Raw genomic sequence first — 21,775 nt, forward strand, 5'->3', positions numbered from 1 at the left:
GCAAATCAAATTAGTTTATGAAAGGAACATGAAATTCATAATTACATTTCCATCATTCAGATAGAAATTGCACAAAAAAAAAAAGAACAAAACTTTCTATTTTACTTTTATTATTATATACTTCATTATTTTGGTATCCTTTGGTGTCCTTTGTTGAAGAGCATACCTAAGTGGGACGTGCGTTTCTTGAACACCATATTGCAGCAGCTGTGTTGGCAGTATTGATAACTTGTCCTTTGTGTTAAACTTGTATGGTAAATTATTTCTATTTTTACAATACAGTAGTGAGTAGAGAAGAGATTGTGCATCATTCTAATTGCTTAATAACTGGCACTGTGCCACAGAATTGTGTGAGTGTATGTGAGCAGAGTGTGTGTGGGTTGTCAGTGAGCAGAGCATGTGTGCTTTATTCTCCAGGTAATCAATACATTTCCGATGAGCTGGTGCTTTAGTGCAGTGTTTCTAAACAATGGTCCTCAGGTACCCCCAACAGGCCATGTTTTCATTATAGCTGAATCAGTGCACAGGTGAAGTAATCAGCTGATCAGTAACTCAGTGGTTACTAACTTGCTCTCACCCATCACCTGATTATGTCACCTGTGCACTGGTTCAGCTATCATTTAAACCTGCCCTGTTGGGGGTACTTGCGGCCCTCTGTACATGTGTTTCTCCGGCGTATCATATCTAGTGCCTCACCAGCCTCTGACCTCACTGCACGTCACTGATATATATATATATATATATATATACACACACACACACACATACACACACACACACACACACATACACCAGATAGCGCACTCTCACTCGCCAACAAAACTCAGGACCAGGGTGCTCAAAAAATATTCATCAAAGTCCAATAATCAGCACTCTCTGGATTTACACACAGCAAATTTAATAGGCAGTGACGTTTCGGGGCATTCATTAATTTCTGATATATATTTTTTCTTTATATGTATATAATATTCATTTTATTTGCTTAATCTTTTTTGTTTTTATACATATATATTTTTTACCCCTTGTTAATATAGTAATTTATTTCCTTTTCACATGTAGACTGGTGGTATATATATATATATATATATATATATATATATATATATATATATATATATATATATATATATATTTTTTTTTTTTTTTCATTATATGATTAGGGTTTAATGTATTGCCATCTATTTGCTTAGCCCTTTATGTAAAAATCACCTATCTCCTCTAAGCTATAAACATATGTTTTTATTTCTCAGTTTTCTAATATGTAATTATGTAATTGTTACTATTTTAGATTCTTTATTTTATTTCATTTTTGTATTTCCTTATTTTGTGCTTAGAATTATATATTGTTATGATATGTGTTTTGGAATATATAGACAATTGTACTAGTTTTAGGTATATAAAAGTCTTATGTCTTTGTATTTAGGATGAATGACTCATTTGCAACAAATTACCCTGTCACTTCATCTGCAGGTGTAGATAAGGGTTTTGGCTGTTGCATTTAAGTTCACTCACACCTTGAACTCATCACCTCTGATGAAGCGCATGTACGCATGCGCGAAACGTGTCAGGTGTTAAGGCTTTGCTCTCACCTTTTGTACTAGCACCTTTGCTCAATAAACCTTTGTTGAACCAGCCTTCGATGATTTTTTAGCCGCCTTTGTCCTTTTTGGGGATTATATATATATATATTCACGATTTTTTGCGGTTTCGGTTTTAAACAGCGATTAATTGCAGCGATTTAAAAACCGCGAGAGGCCGCAATTTTTTGCTAACTCAGAGACTCTTCGAGCCGAGGAAATAGCCATCAAAGATAGAACTTTCCAAGATAAAAGCTTAATATCAATGGAATGAAGGGGTTCAAACGGAACACCTTGAAGAACTTTAAGAACCAAGTTTAAGCTCCACGGAGGAGCAACAGTCTTAAACACAGGCTTAATCCTAGCCAAAGCCTGACAAAAAGCCTGGACGTCTGGATTCTCTGCCAGACGTTTGTGAAAAAGAATAGACAGAGCAGAAATCTGTCCCTTTAACGAACTAGCAGATAAGCCCTTTTCTAAACCCTCTTGTAGAAAGGACAATATCCTAGGAATCCTAACCTTACTCCATGAGTAACTCTTGGATTCGCACCAATATAAATATTTACTCCATATCTTATGGTAAATTTTTCTGGTAACAGGCTTCCGTGCCTGTATTAAGTTATCAATAACTGACTCCGAGAAGCCACGCTTTGATAGGATCAAGCGTTCAATCTCCATGCAGTCAGCCTCAGAGAAATTAGATTTGGATGGTTGAAAGGACCTTGTATTAGAAGGTCCTGCCTCAGAGGCAGAGACCAAGGTGGACAGGACGACATGTCCACTAGGTCTGCATACCAGGTCCTGCGTGGCCACGCAGGCGCTATCAGAATCACCGATGCTCTCTCCTGTTAGATCTTGGCAATCAGTCGAGGCAGCAGCGGAAACTGTGGGAACACATAAGCCATTTTGAAAACCCAAGGGGCTGCTAGAGAATCCATCAGCGCCGCTCCCGGGTCCCTGGACCCGTAACAAGGAAGCTTGGCGTTCTGGCGAGACGCCATGAGATCCAGTTCTGGTTTGCCCCAACGATGAACCAGCTGAACGAACACCTCCGGATTAAGTTCCCATTCTCCCGGATGAAAAGTCTGGCGACTTAAAAAGTCCGCCTCCCAGTTCTCCACGCCTGGAATGTAAATCGCTGACAGGTGGCAAGAGTGAGACTCTGCCCAGCGAATTATCTTTGAGACTTCCAACATCGCTAGGGAACTCTCATGCCCCAATAAGTTTTATCACCAAAGTACCTCACAAAAACGATTAAACATGCCAGCAAACGTTTTTTCAAGCTTCATTTTTAAAAAAAATATGTATTTCTATTGATAAGCCTGATACCAGTCACTACTACTGCATTTAAGGCTCATTACATTACTTCAGTATTAACAGCATTTTCTTAGTCAAATGCCATTCCTTAGAAAATTACTTTACTGCATATACATAATCAGCCTGATACCAGTCGCTTCCACTGCATTTAAGGCTGTACTTACATTACTTCGGTATCAGCAGTATTTTCTTAGTCAATTCCATTCCTTAGAAAAATATTTTACTGCACATACCTCATTTGCAGGATACCCCGCACGCTATTCCCTTTCTGAAGTTACCCCACTCCTCAGAATGTGCGAGAACAGCCAGTGGATCTTAGTTACTTCTGCTAAGATCGTAGAAAACGCAGGCAGATTCTTCTTCCAAATACTGCCTGAGAAAAAAACAGCACACTCCGGTGCCATTTAAAAATAACAAACTTTTGATTGAAGAAATAATTAAGTATAAAACACCACTCTCCTCTCACGACCTCCATCTATGTTGAGGGTTGAAAGAGAATGACTGGATATGACGTGAGGGGAGGAGCTGTGTGGCAGCTCTGCTTTGGGTGATCCTCTTGCAGCTTCCTGTTGGGAGGGGAATGTGTCCCATAAGTAATGGATGACCCATGGACTGAATACACTTAACAAGAGAAACTATACTCATCTATCCGATGATCTGCTTATGCCTCTGGCTTCTTAACTCTTCTTCCTTCAGGCCATGTTGGCCCTAGTCCCGCCAAGGAGTTCTTATCAGCTCCCAAACTCCTTTAACACAATTGCTTCTTTGCCTCTTTAGTGTCCTCTCAAAACCTTTTTCCGATTTTTCATGTCTTCCTTCTTTTCTCAGGCACCTTGTCCCATCTTTTCTGTAAGGGCAATCTGAACTGCTCCTCTTTTCCTGTGGGTGAATGTTGCTGTTGTTGATGCACTGGTAAATCAATCTTCAGCTTTCTACATATTTCAGGTATTTCTTCTGGGTCTTTGATGGTTAACAACCTATTTTCCCAAGTAATAAGCAGAGAAAACGGGAAGCCACATCTATATGGTATTTGAGCTTTCATTAGTTGCGCTGTTAGGGGCCTGAGTGCACCCCGTCTCTGCAAAGTCCTCGTACACAAATCTTGGAAGAATTGCACCACATTTCCCTGATGTTTAAATGTAGGATTTCTTCGTGCTGCCGCTAAAATTTCCTCCTTTTCCTGATATCTAAGCATCCTGATAATGATGTCACGTGGAGGGTCATCTCCCTTAGGCTTAGGTCGTAGGGCCCTGTATGCCCTTTCCATTTGAAATCTGTGCGCTTCCTCAGTGCCCGTTATGCCTTGAAACAAGGAAAGCAGATATGTATTTAACTCTTTCTGGGTCACCGACTCTGGCACACCTTTCAACCGTATGTTACACCGGCGACTCCGGTACTCCAAATCCTCCAATTTATCATATATTTCCTCTATATCATGTTGATGAGCACTTGTATGATTCAAGACCACATTTAACCCTTCTGCTAAGGCCTCACCGTTTTCTTCAAGAGAGTTCACTCTGGTTCCTATTTCTCCCAACTCTCGTTTAAATTCTGACAAACTGCTAGCAACCGTGTTCTGCAACATTTCCATTTTTTCAAGAAGCTTTTCAAAATTTATGGATATGTCTTGTTTCGACACCAAGTTATGTAAATCTGCTTTTGTTAATGGCGTCAACCTGTCTGCTTCTTTTGAGTGCCCTGCAGCAACTTCCTGTTCCCCATCTGCTCTAGGTGACTGCTGCTCTTGGGATTTATCTCCTCTACTAGTTTTGAAAAAAATGGGAGCAGTGGTTTGTTTACTTCCTATGCTAGTTTTGGAGCTTCTTTTAGTTGCCATTTTAAACACTGTTGATCCTATAGTCCCCCTTTCTTACAATAGATTGTCTGGAGCTGCTTGAGCTGCTGTGATTCTGTTTATATAGTTTACTAAAGTCACTGTCCTTTTACTGTAAGAAAAGGTCCCTTATCAGAATGTTACACTCTTGCTCTTTCTGATTTAATAAAAGTCCTTTGCATAGAACTGTTGCCTTACTTTTAATGTTCTTATAAGCTTGTCTTGACTCAGACAGAGGGTCTTATGTTTTGTTAGAGAAGCACGATTATACTGCTCTCTCCCCTTGCTCAAGTCTCTGAGTTCAAGCTCTGTTTTCTGATAGAGGTTATTTCCTTTACTATCTGTCGGTGGAGGGATAATGCTTCAGGGCCTCTGCTGTTATCGTTATTTTTGCACCCCTCTTCACTACCATGTGATCCCTTTAGGCTATGCCACTTCTTATCTTCACTTTCATGACCCCTTTAGAGAGTGACCTGTCCTAAACTTCATTTGTCCGGTCTTACCCTCTGCTTGCCCCTCTCTGTTGGTGACCTCTCATTTCTGACAATCGGGTAGTCCGCGGTCTGAGCCGCGCCACGTGGGCTTCCGGCATTTACTTGCGCTGGCCTTTCTATGCCGCTCCGTCTGTTCCACTCTTTTAGCAGGTGCAACTCCTCCCGGCTTCTTTTAATTTCAGCTCCAATTGCTCCCCATAAACTCCAGTGAGCAGTTTGTAGGTTGGGGATCCTATTTGCTATTCTTAATAGCCCATTGCAGTCTTGATGCTCTCTGTACTGCCTGGAGCTCCGCTATTAAGCAGCCATTTCTTGGCTTCCCCCAACTTCACTTTTAAATGGGCAAACAAGTATATTAAATATCTAGGAATAAATATCACAGCTAATGTCAATAGTCTATCAGCACAACTATAAACCCCTAATGACTCAGATAAAACAACATATGACTAAATGGTCCAGATACAAAATCTCATTACTGGGAAGAATTGTAGCAACTAAAATGACGACCCTGCCGGGACTGCTATATCTCTTTAGATCATTACCTGTCTCAATCCCAATTACAGACCTTAATAACTTACAAAGGGACATACAAAGCCTTCATATGGAATAATAAAAGAGCGAGGATCAACAAACAAATATTAACCAGACACAGATCAGGGGGAGGGTGGGTCTTCCGCACTTGGTCTCATACTATAATGCGGCCAGAATGGCACAAACTGCCCTGTGGCATAATAGATCAGGGGATATCCAATGTATACAACTAGAAGCGGACATAATGGGAATAGATGACATAGCCAAACTTCTATGGACGACTAAGACAAATAGACCGCAGACGGGGAGAAATTACATAGCTATTGCGCATACCTTGTACATATGGGATAGAACACCACTAAACTTTTCCCACTATTAAATAGCAAATCGACAGTTACACCACTGATAGATCTAAACTCCTCAGATATAGTACAAGGTAAATGGATAAACAGAAGTTTGTATAGAATAGCCGACACAATCGTCAATGGTAAGTTCCTCTCAATACATCAATATAATGAGCTTGACCCATCTGACCACAACACATGGTTTCACTACTTTCAATTGAGATCTAGAGTAGCAGAGATTATGGGAAAAACACTCACACATAGATCCACTCCATTTGAAACTCTGTCAAAAGGAAATTTATGCTTACCTGATAAATTTATTTATTTTACGATATGACGAGTCCATGGATTTCATCCTTACTTATGGGATATCGCCTCCTGGTCAGCAGGAGGTGGCAAAGAGCACCACAGCAGAGCTGTATCTATAGCTCCTCCCTTCCCTCCCACTCCAGTCATTTGACCGAATTTAGGAAGAGAAAGGAAAAGCCAAGGTGCAGAGGTGACTGAAGTTTAATAAAAAATAAAGACCTGTCTTAGAAAATGACAGGGTGGGCCGTGGACTCGTTATATCATAAAAGAAATCAATTTATCAGGTAAGCATAAATTTCCTTTTCTTTTACAAGATATGACGAGTCCACGGATTTCATCCTTACTTATGGGATAAAATACCAAAGCTATAGGACACGGATGAAAGGGACAAGAAAGGAACCTAAACGGAAGGCACCACTGCTTTAAAGGGATACTAAACCTAATTTTTTTCTTTCATGATTCAGATAGAGCATGAGATTTTAAGTAACTTTCTTATTTACTCCTATTATCAATTTTTCTTTGTTCTCATGCTATCTTGATTTGAAAAAGCAGTACTGTAAGCTTTAGAGCCAGCCCATTTTTTGAAACGCCTGCTTTCCGAAAATCAAGCGTTTCTAGCCAGACCCAGAAAAACTCTTCCTTCGCACCCGGAATAGAAGTAAATGTGGCATGCAAATCTGCCCAACAGCAAGGCAGTTCACCAGGTTTGAGGTGCCTCACATAGCCCTGTGGAAAGAAAAATAGGCCTACATAGTTAGGGCAGCATAAATTACATGGGAGGCACAGTGAGAATTATGTCCCACAAGTTCCCATTACTCTAAAGCCACCACTGCCCTACTAAAGAGACAAATGTGGACTACGGCTACACCCTAGTACAAAGCAGCACAATCTTGCACTACTTAAAAAAAGACAAAAAGATTCTTCAAGCAAGATTTTAACACCTAACTTTACCATTTCCTTGCTCTAACATAGGCAAAGAGAATGACTAGGGTGGGAGGGAAGGGAGGTGATATTTAACAGCTTTGCTATGGTGTTCTTTGCCGCCTCCTACTGGGCAGGAGTGATATTCCCAATAGTAATTAGATGATCTGTGGACTCATCGTGTCATTGGAAAGAAAGCAGTACAAAGCCAGGTATCAAAGAAGAGGGTTCAGGAATGTACAAAAGTCAGGGTCTTAGCAAAAGGGTCAGGCAGAAAGCATAATCCAGAAACTTTGCCAGGGTCAAGATCAAGATAACAGGCCAGGAACAAGAATGCTTCAGTCTTCATGATAATAAAGCACTGAATGAGAGTCTGAAATGATCTTTAAACACCTCCCATTCAGTCTTCATGCCAGGAACAAGACCAAAGTCACTTCTAGGCCGCCAGAATATAAAAAGGAGCTAGGATTGTGCTTAGGCCAACAAAGACCACAAATAAACTAAGTAGGTCATCCAGAGAGCCAGCCGCGCTAAGCCAACATTACTTAGAGTGGCCCCTGGCTCTGACAGTATCAGATCCTCCAGCAACAGCGTGACTCCTGAAAACAGCCTCACCTATAACAAAACCTGCGGTAAGTGCAGAACGGCTTTGGACGCACCTGTAGGTCTGACAACTGTATGGATAGTGTTAGTATGGAGACTATTTCATTTTGACCACTTTCATATAGCTGGTTTTGCGTAATGGCTTTTTTCTTGCCATACAGGGTAAATTCATGCAAAGTTCTGAAAATGGTTCACTAGTATACATTTATTACAGTCTCAGTCCACTGAACTCCATAGCTCCTTTAAGACTATTTGTAGCCTCCTTGGCTTCCCTCACAAATAACCTCGTTACTTGGTTACTGAGTTTTTAAGGATGACCCAGTAGTGTCTGGGTGGTGTGATGTAGCCTCCAATTAGTGCTAATTGTGATGACCAAACACTTTGATATTACATTGCACCCATTTCCTAACTGATGCAGTTTGAATATTCTCTCTCTTAAGGTAGTAGAATGATGCTCTTTATTCATCAAGGACAAAGATTTTCTTCAGATGAACAGCCTGTCCAACAATCCTCACCCCAAGTAGGACTTTTTGCCGGAGAAAAATTCTGGTGTCACAGGTAGATGTCAATTGATAGGTAATTGTGTTGCCTTTAGAGTAAACATGAAGCTTCCAGAGCAAACTGCATATTTTTAGTTTAAACAATTGTTTCCCAACATAAAACCAATGTCAACTTAAAAGGGACTTTAAATCCACAATTTTTCTTTTGAAATACAGATAGAGCATGCAATTTTAAGCAACTTTATTTACTTCTATTATCAAATTTATTTTGGTCTCTTGTTGAAAAAGCAGTGACGTATGCTTAGGAGCCGGCACATTTCTGGAGCACTATATGGCAGTTTTGCAAGAGCACTAGATGGCAGCACTATTTTCTGCCATGTAGTCCTTCAGATGCCTACCTAGGTATCTCTTCAACAAAGAATATAAGAACAAAGCAAATTTGGTAATAGAAGTAAATTAGAAACTTTTTAAAAATGGTATGCTCTGTCTGAATAACAAAAGAACATTTTTGGGTTTCATATCCCTTTAAATTATTTTTGAGATGAAAGGTTTTCAGATAAAAGTTATCACAGAACAAAAGTTCTATAGGCAATTTCTCAGTAAAATGTTATAATTGTTCAAGGATCTGAGCGCACACATACAATTCCAAACTCAAATTTAGAATTCATTCTACTTTTCAAAAATTAGGATTATTTTCCTATGCTTTAAAATAAATAAATAAAAAAATACAAATAGTAATAGAAAATTGTAAGTTGACACTTTACTGTTCGTTACTTTCAACCATATTACGGATTTATCATTTTATATTAGATAAGTGTTTAATGCCCCTATAAAATCCTATCAATTGACTCTTCAAAAAGTGATTCCAAGACAAAAATTCAAATTTAAAAATTTGCATGTTCTATCTGAATCATAAATGTTTAATTTTGACTTTGTCACTTTAAGGTATTTCCTAGAAAATCTGCTCAAGCTTAAAATGATTCATACCACAGCTCCTGAGGCAGGTTGCACGAGCCACGCATATTCAGGACGGATCAAGCGCAGGCAATTCAGACATGCTAGATAAGCATTCACTTGTTTCTGAAGTCCACGTAAGGTTCGAACTTCCCTACCAAGGCGCATCCCATATTCAAACATCACAGTGCCAGCTGGAGAGAAAGGGGTGAGGACTTGTTAGAAAAAGATGCAATATTGTAAATAAAATGTAAGAAAGGGAAAAAGCCGTATTTACCTTTACGATAGTTGTGCCTATTTATATGGAACGCATATAACAGCTCATAATAATTGTGGGTCATTAGATCGACAGCACGAGCACGAGATTCAATGATACCTACAACCTGAGATAGCAAACATTAGGTAAAGGGGTAAAAATCTTTTCAAACAGGGCTAGTTTACAGCAACACAAAGGCGATAAATCATTTCAACACTTACCTCATTTTGTAAGTTCACATATGGAAATTCAACAAGATCTTGAAGCTGAGAACGTTCACACAGAACCACAACTAGTTGGCGCAAACAGTCTAATTGCCTGTCAAATAAAATTGATTGCCATTACAAAACCGATATGCAGGTAAACGATAGAACATAATGAAACATAAAAAACTAAAAAATGCACATAAATGTTGAAGAGAAGCATTTTTGCAAGAAAAATCTACCAGCTAACCTTCTAGTAAAAGTAATGACTGTTTCAGTGAAAACAATTAGTGTGCATTTTGCATTTGCCCAGTGCACTGTGGCTCAGAGATCTGGGATTGGCATGTGTATGATACAATATATGCTCTCTTGGCAGGCACCGTTTGTATGCTGGTGCACAAAGCATATGAACTGAACAGGAAACGCTATTATTGCAATAATGCTAACTTCACCAGAAACAGTTTTTGATAATACACATGTATTGCACAATACTATTTAAAATGAAATTGCTCTTATTCACATTTAATTTTTTAGTTTTCTGGCTTTAATATTCATTAATCCAACTTTAATCAAATGTTTATACAAGTGTAGCCACAATATTAAACAGCTGCTTATTTTTATACTAATAGGCAGATCAAGGGAAAAGATAGAAGGATCTTTTAAATGAAAAAGAGATGTAAAATGATTGTTTTAAGACAACAGGATATCCTAAAACTATACCAGAGTAGTGGAGCTGAGCTACCGAATACAGAAAATGTAAAACAGTAGAATGTAGTTTGAAATTATTATTACAATCAAATCTTAATTGCAGGTAACTTAGTGATTTACACAGTTAAAATACCCTACACATAAATTACCTGCCCTGATCTGGTATCTGAGTTAATGCATCATATGCATGGCTGTTGTGTCCCATATCCAAGTGATGTTTAAAAATACGGGTCCTCAGGGCAGCCTAAAGAAAGCATAATATATTCACACATGCAACAGGAAATCCAAAAAGAGGGCAGTAAGAGAAGACATTTATGAGATCCTACCTCACTTCGCCGGTCATCTATAGCTTCAGTTATAGCCAAAGTAGACAACTGGATTACCAACTCTGGCAGCCCTACATCTTCCAGCAAATGTAACACCTAAAAACAAAATACATGACGTAACAGCTTTAAAAAAAACAGAGATTTGCCTCCTAAATATAACTTCCCAAAGTCAGCATTACAATGGAAATTGGAACCCATGTTATGACACTGATTTCTATTAGTTTGTGGACAACATATGACATAAGCAATAGTTTTAATGTATAATATACATTATTGAAGGCCCTACCCTGTTATAATACTGAAGTCTAGGTGAGGACCCAAGTTCCCCATCTTCCACATGGATTAATTTCTCCAAAAATTCTTCACGTTCTACTTCAGATGCAGCATGTGAGAAGCATTCTAGAGCCTGCAGAAATGCAAAGCAAAAATGTGTTAAAGGGACACTAAAGAAAAAATTAAAAATCTCATGATTCTGATAGAACTTGCATTAAAAAAAAAACCCTAAAAAAAACCCCAAACTTTCCAATTTGCTTTCATTATCAAACTGTGCATATGAGTCTGATTCACTGACAGCTGTCACATGATACAGGACACAGGGAAATGCAATTTCGAAATTTATAATAATAAAAAAAAAAAAATATACGCTCCTCATTTGATATTCAGCGTGTTATTGCACTGTTTTTTATTGTGCATTTGTTGATTATGCAATTATACTGTATTTAATGGTCCATTAAAATATTTAAATCTAAAACGTTACAACTGCTCTACTAGCCCGGAATTTGATCTTAGGAACAACTTGTTACCATTTAAAAGCTATACTACATTTACAATTTAATTTCTCCAAAATTCTTATTGGTTAAAAAGATAGATAATCCCCTTTTTACCCATTCCACCAGTCTTACATAACCAACACAGTTATATTAAATATACTTTTTACCTCTGTGGCCATTTTCCTTTAATCCATTTTTTATTAATTACAAAGATATAGCCTTTACAAATCCCTTATAGTGGTGGTGGGGGGAAATAATCTCACCTTGTGCCCTTCTCCTGTGACTAGGTAACATTGTGCCATCATAAAATGACAAGACCCCACATTCACTTGACACCATGGTTGCAGCAGACAGACATATTCCTAGTATAAAAAAAAAAGGAAAGGGTTTTATACCATAACTAACAAAATAAATCAAACATTAAATATTCAGATCCTACCTGCAGCTGTGTATATTGACAACTTCGCATCAAGCACTCCGCAAACAAAAAACCTGGGTTACTAGGCCATCTTTATTATTAAAATTGTTAAGGAAGAAGCTTATTATTTATAAATTAAGCACACATTATTAAAGAGGCAATAAAATTTTCCCCCAGAGTAACTAGATAAGATATTGCAAGGGTTGACAAATTCCCAAAAATAAAAAAAGCCTTGAAAGAAAGGTCTATGTAGATTAAAAAAAAAAAGTTTGCAAAAGGTGTGAAATTCTAAAACCCCTCATTACAACAAGTAAGCAGCATACTGTGGTGTGTATGTTAGACCATAACACAAAACATGGGGATACAGTTATTAAAAAAGGCATTAAAAACTTTAGTAACTAAATAGCTCTCCAATTTAAATAAATATGCACAAATCCTATACAGAAAGGCTTCCCAAATCCTATATACTACAGTACCTAAAAAATGTTTTGACTCAAAGTTCAGTGGGAAATAGTTTAGTCCACCCAGAAAAGAAAAAATAATCCAAAATATTTTACTAAACCTTCAGCAGTCCTGATAACAGATTGTAGTATGGACGTAATTACCACTGCCCGCACCGCTTAATACAACTAATGGTCCCTAACAGCAGCTGACATCACGTTTCTGAAGGTACACTCCTTATAACACTTTTCCAGTTATTGTTAATATAGTGAAGTTAAAAGGAAGAATAAAAGGAAGTAGCATGTGTTGGTCTTCCTGCCCCCTTAGCACTGCTGCCGTTACGCATCATATCAAGTTTAACTAACAGCAGCAGTGCTTTTTCCTTTCTTCTTCCTTATCTTTCACTATATTAACAATAACTTGTAAAGTGTGTTCAATAGGGAAAAAAGCAGGAGATATAAACTAGAGTATACGCCAACAAAGATAGAACTCTACATGGTAATAAGATGTATAAACCTGTGTATTTATGCATAAAGAGATAGAATACAAAACTGACATACAGCTACATGTACACATATGCACTAAGTATACAGATTTATTTAAAAAAAAAAAAAAAAAAAAAAAGAAGGAGTGCATGCAGTGTTCTCTCTAAGAACTGCTTAATAGGCGCACCCATCAGGTATATATATATATATATATATATATATATATATATATATATATATATATATATATATATAGATAGATAGATAGATAGATATATCTATTTTTTTTTTTTATTTCTCCCCCCAACATTAAATATATGAGTAGGATACAAATGCTGCAGAAGATAAGTGGTAATATCAGTTATGAGCTGAGTCCAGTTGAGAGGGCTCTGGGTCTGAGTGACAGTGGACCGAGAAAACAGATGAGATAAGAGTTTTCGAATCACGTCCTGAAAAAATAATTCCACAACCGTCTGCGGTCCAGAACCTGCAATAAATAAATCAATGTATTAAGTTGCACATCACTAAAATGCTCTGCAATGTGAGGTGCAAAACAAAAATATGAAAGTTACCAGTTTTGTGCCCCGGTGTAAATGCTGGGGAATCTGAGAGCTCTAGGACAGATAAATGTTGCAGATTGGATTCTCTGGTAGAATACAAAAATAAACACAATTACAAATTAAAGGGACAGTCTAGTCAAAAATAAACTTTCATGATTCAAATAGGTCATGTAATTTTAAACAACTTTTACCTTTATTATCAATTTTGAATTTGTTCTGTTGGTATTCTTAGTTAAAAGCTAAAACTAGGAGGTTCATATGCTAATTTCTTAGACCTTGAAGGCCACCTCTTATCTGAATGCATTTTGATTTTTTTCACAACTAGAGGGAGTTAGTTCACGTGTGCCATATAGATAACATTGTGCTCACGCCCGTGGAGTTACCTAGAAGTAAGCACTGATTGGTTAAAATGCAAGTCTGTCAAAAGAAGTGAAATAAGGGGGCAGTTTGCAGGGGCTTAGATACAAGATAATCACAGAGGTAAAAAGTGTATTAATATAACTGTGTTGGTTATGCAAAACTGGGGAATGGGTAAATAAAGGGATTAGCTATATTTTTAAACAACAATTTTTGGTGTAGACTGTCCCTTTAAGTTAACAAAATGTTAAAGTTCACATATTTGATTGAAAAACGAAATTTATGCTTAGCTGATAAATTTATTTATTTTTTGACACAATGAGTCCACGGATCATCTCAATTACTAATGGGATATTCACCTCCTGGTCAGCAGGAGGAGGCAAAGAGCACCACAGCAGAGCTGTTAAATAGCTCCTCCCTTCCCTCCCACTCCAGTCATTCAACCAATGTTAGGAAGAGAAAGGAAAAGCAGAGGTGCAGAGGTGTCTGAAGTTTACAATAACCCACAACCTGTCTCAATAACAGGACGGGCCGTGGACTCATCGTGTCAAAAAAGAAATAAATATCAGGTAAGCATAAATTTCGGGGTTTTTTTATGACACGATGAGTCCACGGATCATCTCAATTACTAATGGGATCCAATACCAAAGCTAGACAAGACAGGGAACCTAAACGGAAGGCACCACTGCTTGAAGAACCTTTCTCCCAAAGGCGGCCTCAGCCGAGGCAAAAGTATCAAACTTGTAAAACTTTGAAAAAGTGTGAAGAGAGGACCAAGTAGCAGCCTTGTAAATCTGTTCCACAGAAGCTTAATTTTTGAATGCCCAAGAGGAAGCAACAGCTCTCGTGGAATGAGCCGTAACTCTCTCTGGATGTTGCTGTCCAGCAGTCTCATATGCAAAGCGGATGATACTCTTTAGACAAAAAGAAAGGGAAGTGGCTGTAGCTTTCTGACCCTTGCGTTTCCCTGAGAAAACCACAAACAAAGAGGAAGACTGATGAAAATCTTTAGTCGCCTGAAGGTAATACTTTAAAGCACGAATCACGTCCAAATTGTGCAAAAGCCGTTCCTTCTGAGAAGGATTAGGACACAGAGAAGGAACAAAAATCTCTTGATTAATGTTCCTGTCAGAAACAACCTTAGGAAGAAATCCCAACTTAGTACGCAAAACAACCTTATCCGAATGGAAGATAAGGAGATTCACACTGCAATGCCGAGAGTTCCGAGACTCTACGAGCAGAGGAAATTACAAGAAATAAAATTTTCCAAGATAACAACTTAACATCTAAAGAATTCATAGGCTCAAACAGAGGCCGTTGGAGAACATGAAGAACTAAATTCAGACTCCAAAGAGGAGTAACAGGTTTGAACAAAGGCCTAATTCTAACCAAGGCCTGACAAAAAGACTGAACGTCTGGAACATCTGTCAGACGGTTATGCAACAAAATAGATAAAGCAGAGATTTGACCCTTCAAAGAACTTGTCGATAATCCTTTTTCCAATACTTCTTGGAGAAAAGACAAAATCCGAGGAATCCTACTCCATGAGTAACCTTTGGATTCACACCAATATAGATAGATATTTACACCATATTTTAAAATAAATTCTTCTGGTCACAGGCTTACAAGCTTGGATCATGGTCTCAATGACCGATTCAGAAAAACCCCGCTTAAACAGAATTAAGCGTTCTTAAGGGTTCTTAAATTAGAAGGTCCTTCCTCAGCGGAAGACTCCAAGGTGGTTGAGATGACATGTCCACCAGATCTGCATACCAAATCCTGCGAGGCCAGGCCAGCGCAATGAGTATCACTGATGCCTTCTCCTTCTTGATTCGAGCAATCAACCGAGGAAGAAGCGCAAACGGAGGGAACAGGTATGCTAAACTGAAGGTCCAAGGAACCGCCAAGGCATCTATTATTTCCGCCTGGGGATCCCTGGACCTCGATCTGTATCTCGGGAGCTTGGCATTCTGACGCGATGCCATGAGATCTAATTCCGGCTGACCCTACTTGCGGACCAGGCTGGCAAAAACCTCTGTATGGAATTCCCACTCCCCCGGATGAAAGGTCTGCCTGCTCAGGAAATCCGCCTCCCAGTTGTTCACCCCTGGGATATGGATCGCCGACAGACATCAAGAGTGAATCTTGGATACCTCTCTCATCACTAAGGAACTCATTGTTCCTCCCTGATGATTGATGTAAGCTACTGACGTAATGTTGTCCGACTGGAACCTGATAAACTGGACCGAAGCTAACTGAGGCCAAGTCAGAAGAGCATTGTAGATCGCTCTCAGCTCCAGAATGTTTATGGGAAGAACAGACTCTGACCGAGTCCAAACTCCCTGAGCCTTTAGAGAGCCCCAGACGGCTGGCGTCTTGTCACAATCGCCCAAGATGGACTGCGAAAGCAGGTTCCCTGAGAGAGATGATCCAGAGACAACCACCATTGAAGAGAATCCCTTGTCTCCTGCTCCAGTAGAATTTGAGGAGACAAATTGGTATAATCTCCATTCCATTGCCTGAGCATGCTTAACTGCAGAGGTCTGAGATGAAACCGAGCAAAGGGAATGATATCCATTGTCGCCACCATCAGCCCGACTACCTCCATACACTGAGCCACTGATGGCCAAGGAGTGGACTGAAGGACTCAGCAAGTATCTGCAATCTTCGATTTCCTGACTTCTGTCAGAAAGATCTTCATTGACAGAGAATCTATTACAGTTCCCAGGAAAGTTACCCTTGTACTTGGGACAAGAGAACTCTTTTGAAAATTGACCTTCCACCCGTGAGAGCGAAGGAAAGACAATACCATGCTCGTGTGGTATACCGCTAGATGGAAGGACTGTGTCTGGACTAGATAGGGCGCCACAGAAATGCCTCGAGAACGAAGTACCGCTAACAGAGACCCCAGAACCTTTGTAAACACTCTGGGAGCAGTGGCAAGACCAAAAGGAAGAGCCACAAACTGAAAGTGTTTGCCCAGAAATGCGAATCTTAGGAACTTGTGATGGTTCTTGTGAATGGGAACATGCAAGTACGCATCCTTTAAGTCCACTGTTATCATAAATTGACCCTCCTGGATCAAAGGAAGAATGGAACGTATAGTTTCTATTTTGAAAGACAGTACCCTGAGGAATTTGCTTAGGCTCTTGAGGTCTAAAATGGGCCTGAAGGTTCCTTTTTTGGAACCACAAATAGGTTGGAGTAAAATCCCTGCCCCCGTTCTCGCAGGGGAACGGGAGCATTCACTCCCAGATCGGAGAGGTCTCTTACACAATGTAAGAACGCTTCTCTTTTTGTCTGGACTGCAGACAATCTTGAAAGTAGGAACCTTCCCCTGGGAGGAAAACTTTTGAAATCCAACTGGTATCCCTTGGACACAGTTTCCAATGCCCAGGGATCCTGAAGATCCCGAATCCAGGCTTGAACGAAGAAAGAAAGTCTGCCGGATCGGGGGCAGGACCTTCATGCTGATTTGGATTCAACGGTAGGCTTCTTAACCGGTTTACCCTTATTCCAAGGCTGGCTGGATCTCCGCTCCATCTTGGGTTGATCCTGTTTGACAACGGAACGAAAATTACTCTGGCGGACCTTCGTCTTATTTCTCTTATCCTGAAGGAGAAAATGGCCTTTACCTCCCGTGATGTCAGAAATAATTTCCGATAGACCAGGGCAAAATAAGGTCTTCCCCTTATATGGGATAGCTAAAAGCTTTGACTTAGAAGAGACGTCCACAGACCAAGGCTTCAGCCATAAGGCCCTGCGTGCTAAAATTGAAAAACCTGAAATCTTAGCTCCCAGTTTGATAATTTGAAGGGAAGCGTCTGTGATAAAGGAATTAGCAAACTTGAGGGCCTGAATCCTATCTTGAATCTCAAAGGATGTCTCCGTTCTGAGAGCATCAGATAAGGCGCCAAACCAATATGCAGCCGCACTGGTAACAGTAGCAATACACACGGCCAGTTGCCATTGTAGACCCTGGTGTACGTACATCTTCTTGAGCAGGCCCTCTAATTTCTTGTCCATAGGATCTTTGAACACACAACTATCCCTGAATCGGAAATAGCCCCTTCCACTTTAGGTACAGTCGGCCAAGCCTGCTTGATAGAGTCAGCTATGGGAAACATCTTCTTGAAAATAGGAGATGGAGAAAAAGGAATACCAGGTTTCTCCCACTCCTTAGCAATAATCTCAGAAGCTTGGTCAGGAACTGGAAAAACAGTCGAGGAAGGAAGCTCGAAATATCTGTTCAACTTACTGGACTTCTTAGGGACAACCATAACTGTGGAGTCGCTATCATCCAAAGTAGCTAAAACCTCCTTAAGCAATAGACTGAGGTGTTCCAGCTTAAATCTAAAAGAAACCACCTCAGTATCAGTGAGAGGCATACCTTCAGAATCTGAAATCTCTCCGTCGGATGCTACCACAGCTTCTTCCTCCCCAGGCACCTGAGAGGAAGATTCCGAAACTGCAACAATTGCATCAGAAACCTTGCTAACTGAATGACTTGTCTGCCTCTTATGTTTACCCTGCAACATGGGAAAAGCAGATAGCACATCAGAAATGGTAGACATGAGACGTGATGTCTTTTAAAGTAACCCCAGTGGTAGTTACAGAGGAGACGCAGGGCACTGTTTGTGAGAGTGGTAACACCTGGAGCTCTTAGAAGAAGTTGGTTCAGAAGTTTTTTTTATTTTTAAAACTTATAGTCCTCTCAATACACATAGGACAGAAAGGTATTGTTGGTTCCACAAAAGCATTACCACACAAAGAGCAAGTAACAGTTTGCAAAGTCCCTTGAACCATACTTGTTCACACCTAGAAATATTTTAACACAAACACTATAAATTTGATAACAATTTTAACATGCAAAAAAACGGTACTGTGCCTTTAAATTTTAAAAGCGCATCTTTTTATTGCGCACTGCAAATTAGCCAAGGGAAAACAAGTTAAACTAACCCCCCCAGCACCTCCACACCTCAGCAGCCCTGCTGAGGAGCCCACCTTACTCCAGGCTTGGCAAGACGCCCAGAACCGACAGAGGTAGTACGGACCTAGGAACGCATTCAGTCACAAACATGCGTTCCTAGCAAACACAGACCGGAGCCTCCTCACTAGCAGTCCAAACAAACTTCCTCTAAGTTGTAAGAAGAGGCGCCAGCGTGAAAGAAAATTAACAAATTTATCAGGTAAGCATAAATTTTCTTTTCTTTTTAAAGACACAATGAGTCCACGGATCATCTTCATTACATATGGGATACAATACCCAAGCTAGAGGACACAGATGATACGGGAGGGACAAGACAGGGAACCTAAACGGAAGGCACCACTGCTTGTAGAACCTTTCTCCCAAAAGCGGCCTCAGCTGAGGCAAAAGTGTCAAATATATAGAATTTTGAAAAAGTATGAAGAGAGGACCAAGTTGCAGCCTTGCAAATCTGTTCCACGGAAGCTTCATTTTTGAACGCCCATGAGGAAGCAACAGCCCTAATGGAATGAGCCGTAACCCTCTCAGGAGGCTGCTGTCCAGCAGTCTCATATGCAAAACGGATGATACTCCTCAACCAAAAAGAAAGAGGTAGCCGTAGCTTTCTGACCTGTTTCCCAGAGAAAATTACAAACAAAGAAGAGGACTGACGAAAGTCCTTACCTTCTCCAAACCTTCTTGGAGAAAAGACAAAATTCTGGAAATCCTAACTACTCCATGAGTAGCCCTTGGATTCACACCAATAGAGATATTCACGGCATATCTTATGGTAAATCCTTCTAGTTAAAGGCTTACAAGCCTGAATCATTGTCTCTATGACCGAATCAGAAAAACCCCGCTTGGATAAGATTAAGCGTTCAATCTACAAGCAGTCTGTGTCAGAAAAACTAGATTTGGGTGAAGGAAGGGCCCTTGAATGAGAAGGTCCTTCCTCAACGGAAGTCCCCAAGGTGTCAGGGATGACATGTCCACCAGATCTGCATACCAAATCCTGCGAGGCCAAGCAGGTGCAATGAGGATCACCGATGCCCTCTCCTGCTTGATTCGAGCAATGACCCGGGGAAAATAGGTATGCAAGGCTGAAGGACCAAGGAACCACCAGAGCATCTATCAGTTCCGTCTGGGGATCCCTGGACCTCGACCCGTATCTCAGGAGCTTGGCATTCTGACGAGATGTCATGAGATCTAACTCCAGCCGACCACATTTGAGAATCAGGTTGGAGAACACTTCCGGATGGATTTCCCACTCTCCTGGATGAAAGGTCTGCCTGCTCAGAAAGTCCGCCTCCCAGTTGTCCACCCCTGGGATGTGGATCGCTGAAAGATGGCAAGAATAGGCCTCCGCCCACCGGATTATCTTGGCTACCTCTGTCATCGCTAAGGAACTCCTCGTTCCTCCCTGATGATTGATGTAAGCCACTGACATTATGTTGTCCGACTGGAATCTGATAAACTGGGCAGAAGCCAACTGAGGCCAGGCGAGCATTGAAGAGCCTTTAGGGAACCCCAGACAGCTCCCCACCCTAGAAGGCAGGCGTCTGTTGTCACAATCACCCAAGATGGTCTGCGAAAGCAGGTTCCCTGGGAGAGATGATCCCAAGACAACCACCATTGAAGAGAATCCCTTGTCTCCTGCTCCAGTAGTATTCAAGGAGACAAGTCCGCATAATCTCCGTTCCATTGCATGAGCAAGTTTAACTGCAGAGGTCTGAGATGGAACCGAGCAAACGGGATGATGTCCATTGCCGCCACCATCAGCCCGATTACCTCCATGCACTGAGCTACACATGGACGAGGAGTGGACTGAAGAGCTAGACAAGTATCGAAGAGCTTTGATTTCCTGACTTCTGTCAGAAAAATCTTCATTGATAAGGAATCTATTATGGTTCCCAAGAAAGTTACCCTTGTTTTTGGAACTAAGGAACTCTTTTCCAAATTTATCTTCCATCCGTGAGATCGCAGGAAGGATAACCACATTTCTGTGTGAGATCTTGCTTGTTGTAAGGATGGTACCTGGACTAGGATGTCATCCAGATAGGGCGCTACTGCAATGCCCCGTAACCGAAGCACCGCTAACAGCGAACCCAGAACCTTTGGGGGGGGGGGAAATTCTGGGAGCTGTGGCAAGACTGAAGGGCAGAGCCATGAATTGGAAGTGTTTGTCTGGAAAAGCAAACTTTAGAAATCTGTGATGATCCCTGTGAATAGGAACATGCAAATACGCATCCTTTAAATCCACAGTTGTCATAAATTGACCCTCTTGGATTAAGGGGAGAATGGAACAAATAGTTTCCATCTTGAAGGACGGTACGCAGAGGAACCTTGTTTAAACTCTTGAGATCTAAAATGGGTATGAAGGTTCCCTCTTTTTTGGGAACCACGAACAGATTGGAATAAAATCCCAGACCCTGTTCCTGAATCAGAACAGGAACTATCACTCCCAGGTCGGAGAGGTCTCCTACACAGTGTAACGCCTCTCCTTTTGTCTGGTCTGCAGATAATCTTGAAAGTAGAAACCTGCCTCTGGGAGGAAAACTTCTGAACTCTAGTTTGTATCCCTGGGCCTTTGAATCAATAGTAGGCTTCTTGGATTTTTTTCCCTTATTCCAAGACTGATTTCGTCTCCATGAAGGTTTAGACTGTTCCTGCTTGGTGGGGGAAGAGGAAGAATTTCCCTTGAAATTTCAAAAGGAACGAAAATTACGTCCCTTTTGTTTGTTTCTCTTATCCTGAGGGAGAAGATGACCCTTACCTCCCGTAATATCAGAGATAATTTCTGTCAGGCCAGGTCCAAACAGGTCCCCTTGTAAGGGATTGCTAACAATTGACTTCGAGGATACATCCGCAGACCAAGGTTTTAACCATAAGGCTCTGCGAGCT

The 21,775-nt window shown here is 40.4% G+C and overlaps 1 protein-coding gene across 1 annotated transcript in view; it reads right to left on the reverse strand.

Annotated features, from left to right (window-relative positions):
* Nucleotides 1–21,775, reverse strand: part of NUP160 (nucleoporin 160) — a gene marked incomplete in the record, with an annotated part of 310,239 nt that overhangs the window by 198,173 nt on the left and 90,291 nt on the right. The window contains 10 exon segments of the mRNA XM_053689299.1: nt 9,418–9,578; nt 9,662–9,767; nt 9,862–9,958; nt 10,701–10,795; nt 10,878–10,973; nt 11,164–11,283; nt 11,911–12,009; nt 12,087–12,156; nt 13,322–13,478; nt 13,564–13,637. Coding sequence (XP_053545274.1) covers nt 9,418–9,578; nt 9,662–9,767; nt 9,862–9,958; nt 10,701–10,795; nt 10,878–10,973; nt 11,164–11,283; nt 11,911–12,009; nt 12,087–12,156; nt 13,322–13,478; nt 13,564–13,637 — 1,075 coding nt within the window.

Source organism: Bombina bombina, chromosome 7 (genome assembly GCF_027579735.1).
Source record: "Bombina bombina isolate aBomBom1 chromosome 7, aBomBom1.pri, whole genome shotgun sequence".
NCBI lineage: Eukaryota > Metazoa > Chordata > Amphibia > Anura > Bombinatoridae > Bombina > Bombina bombina.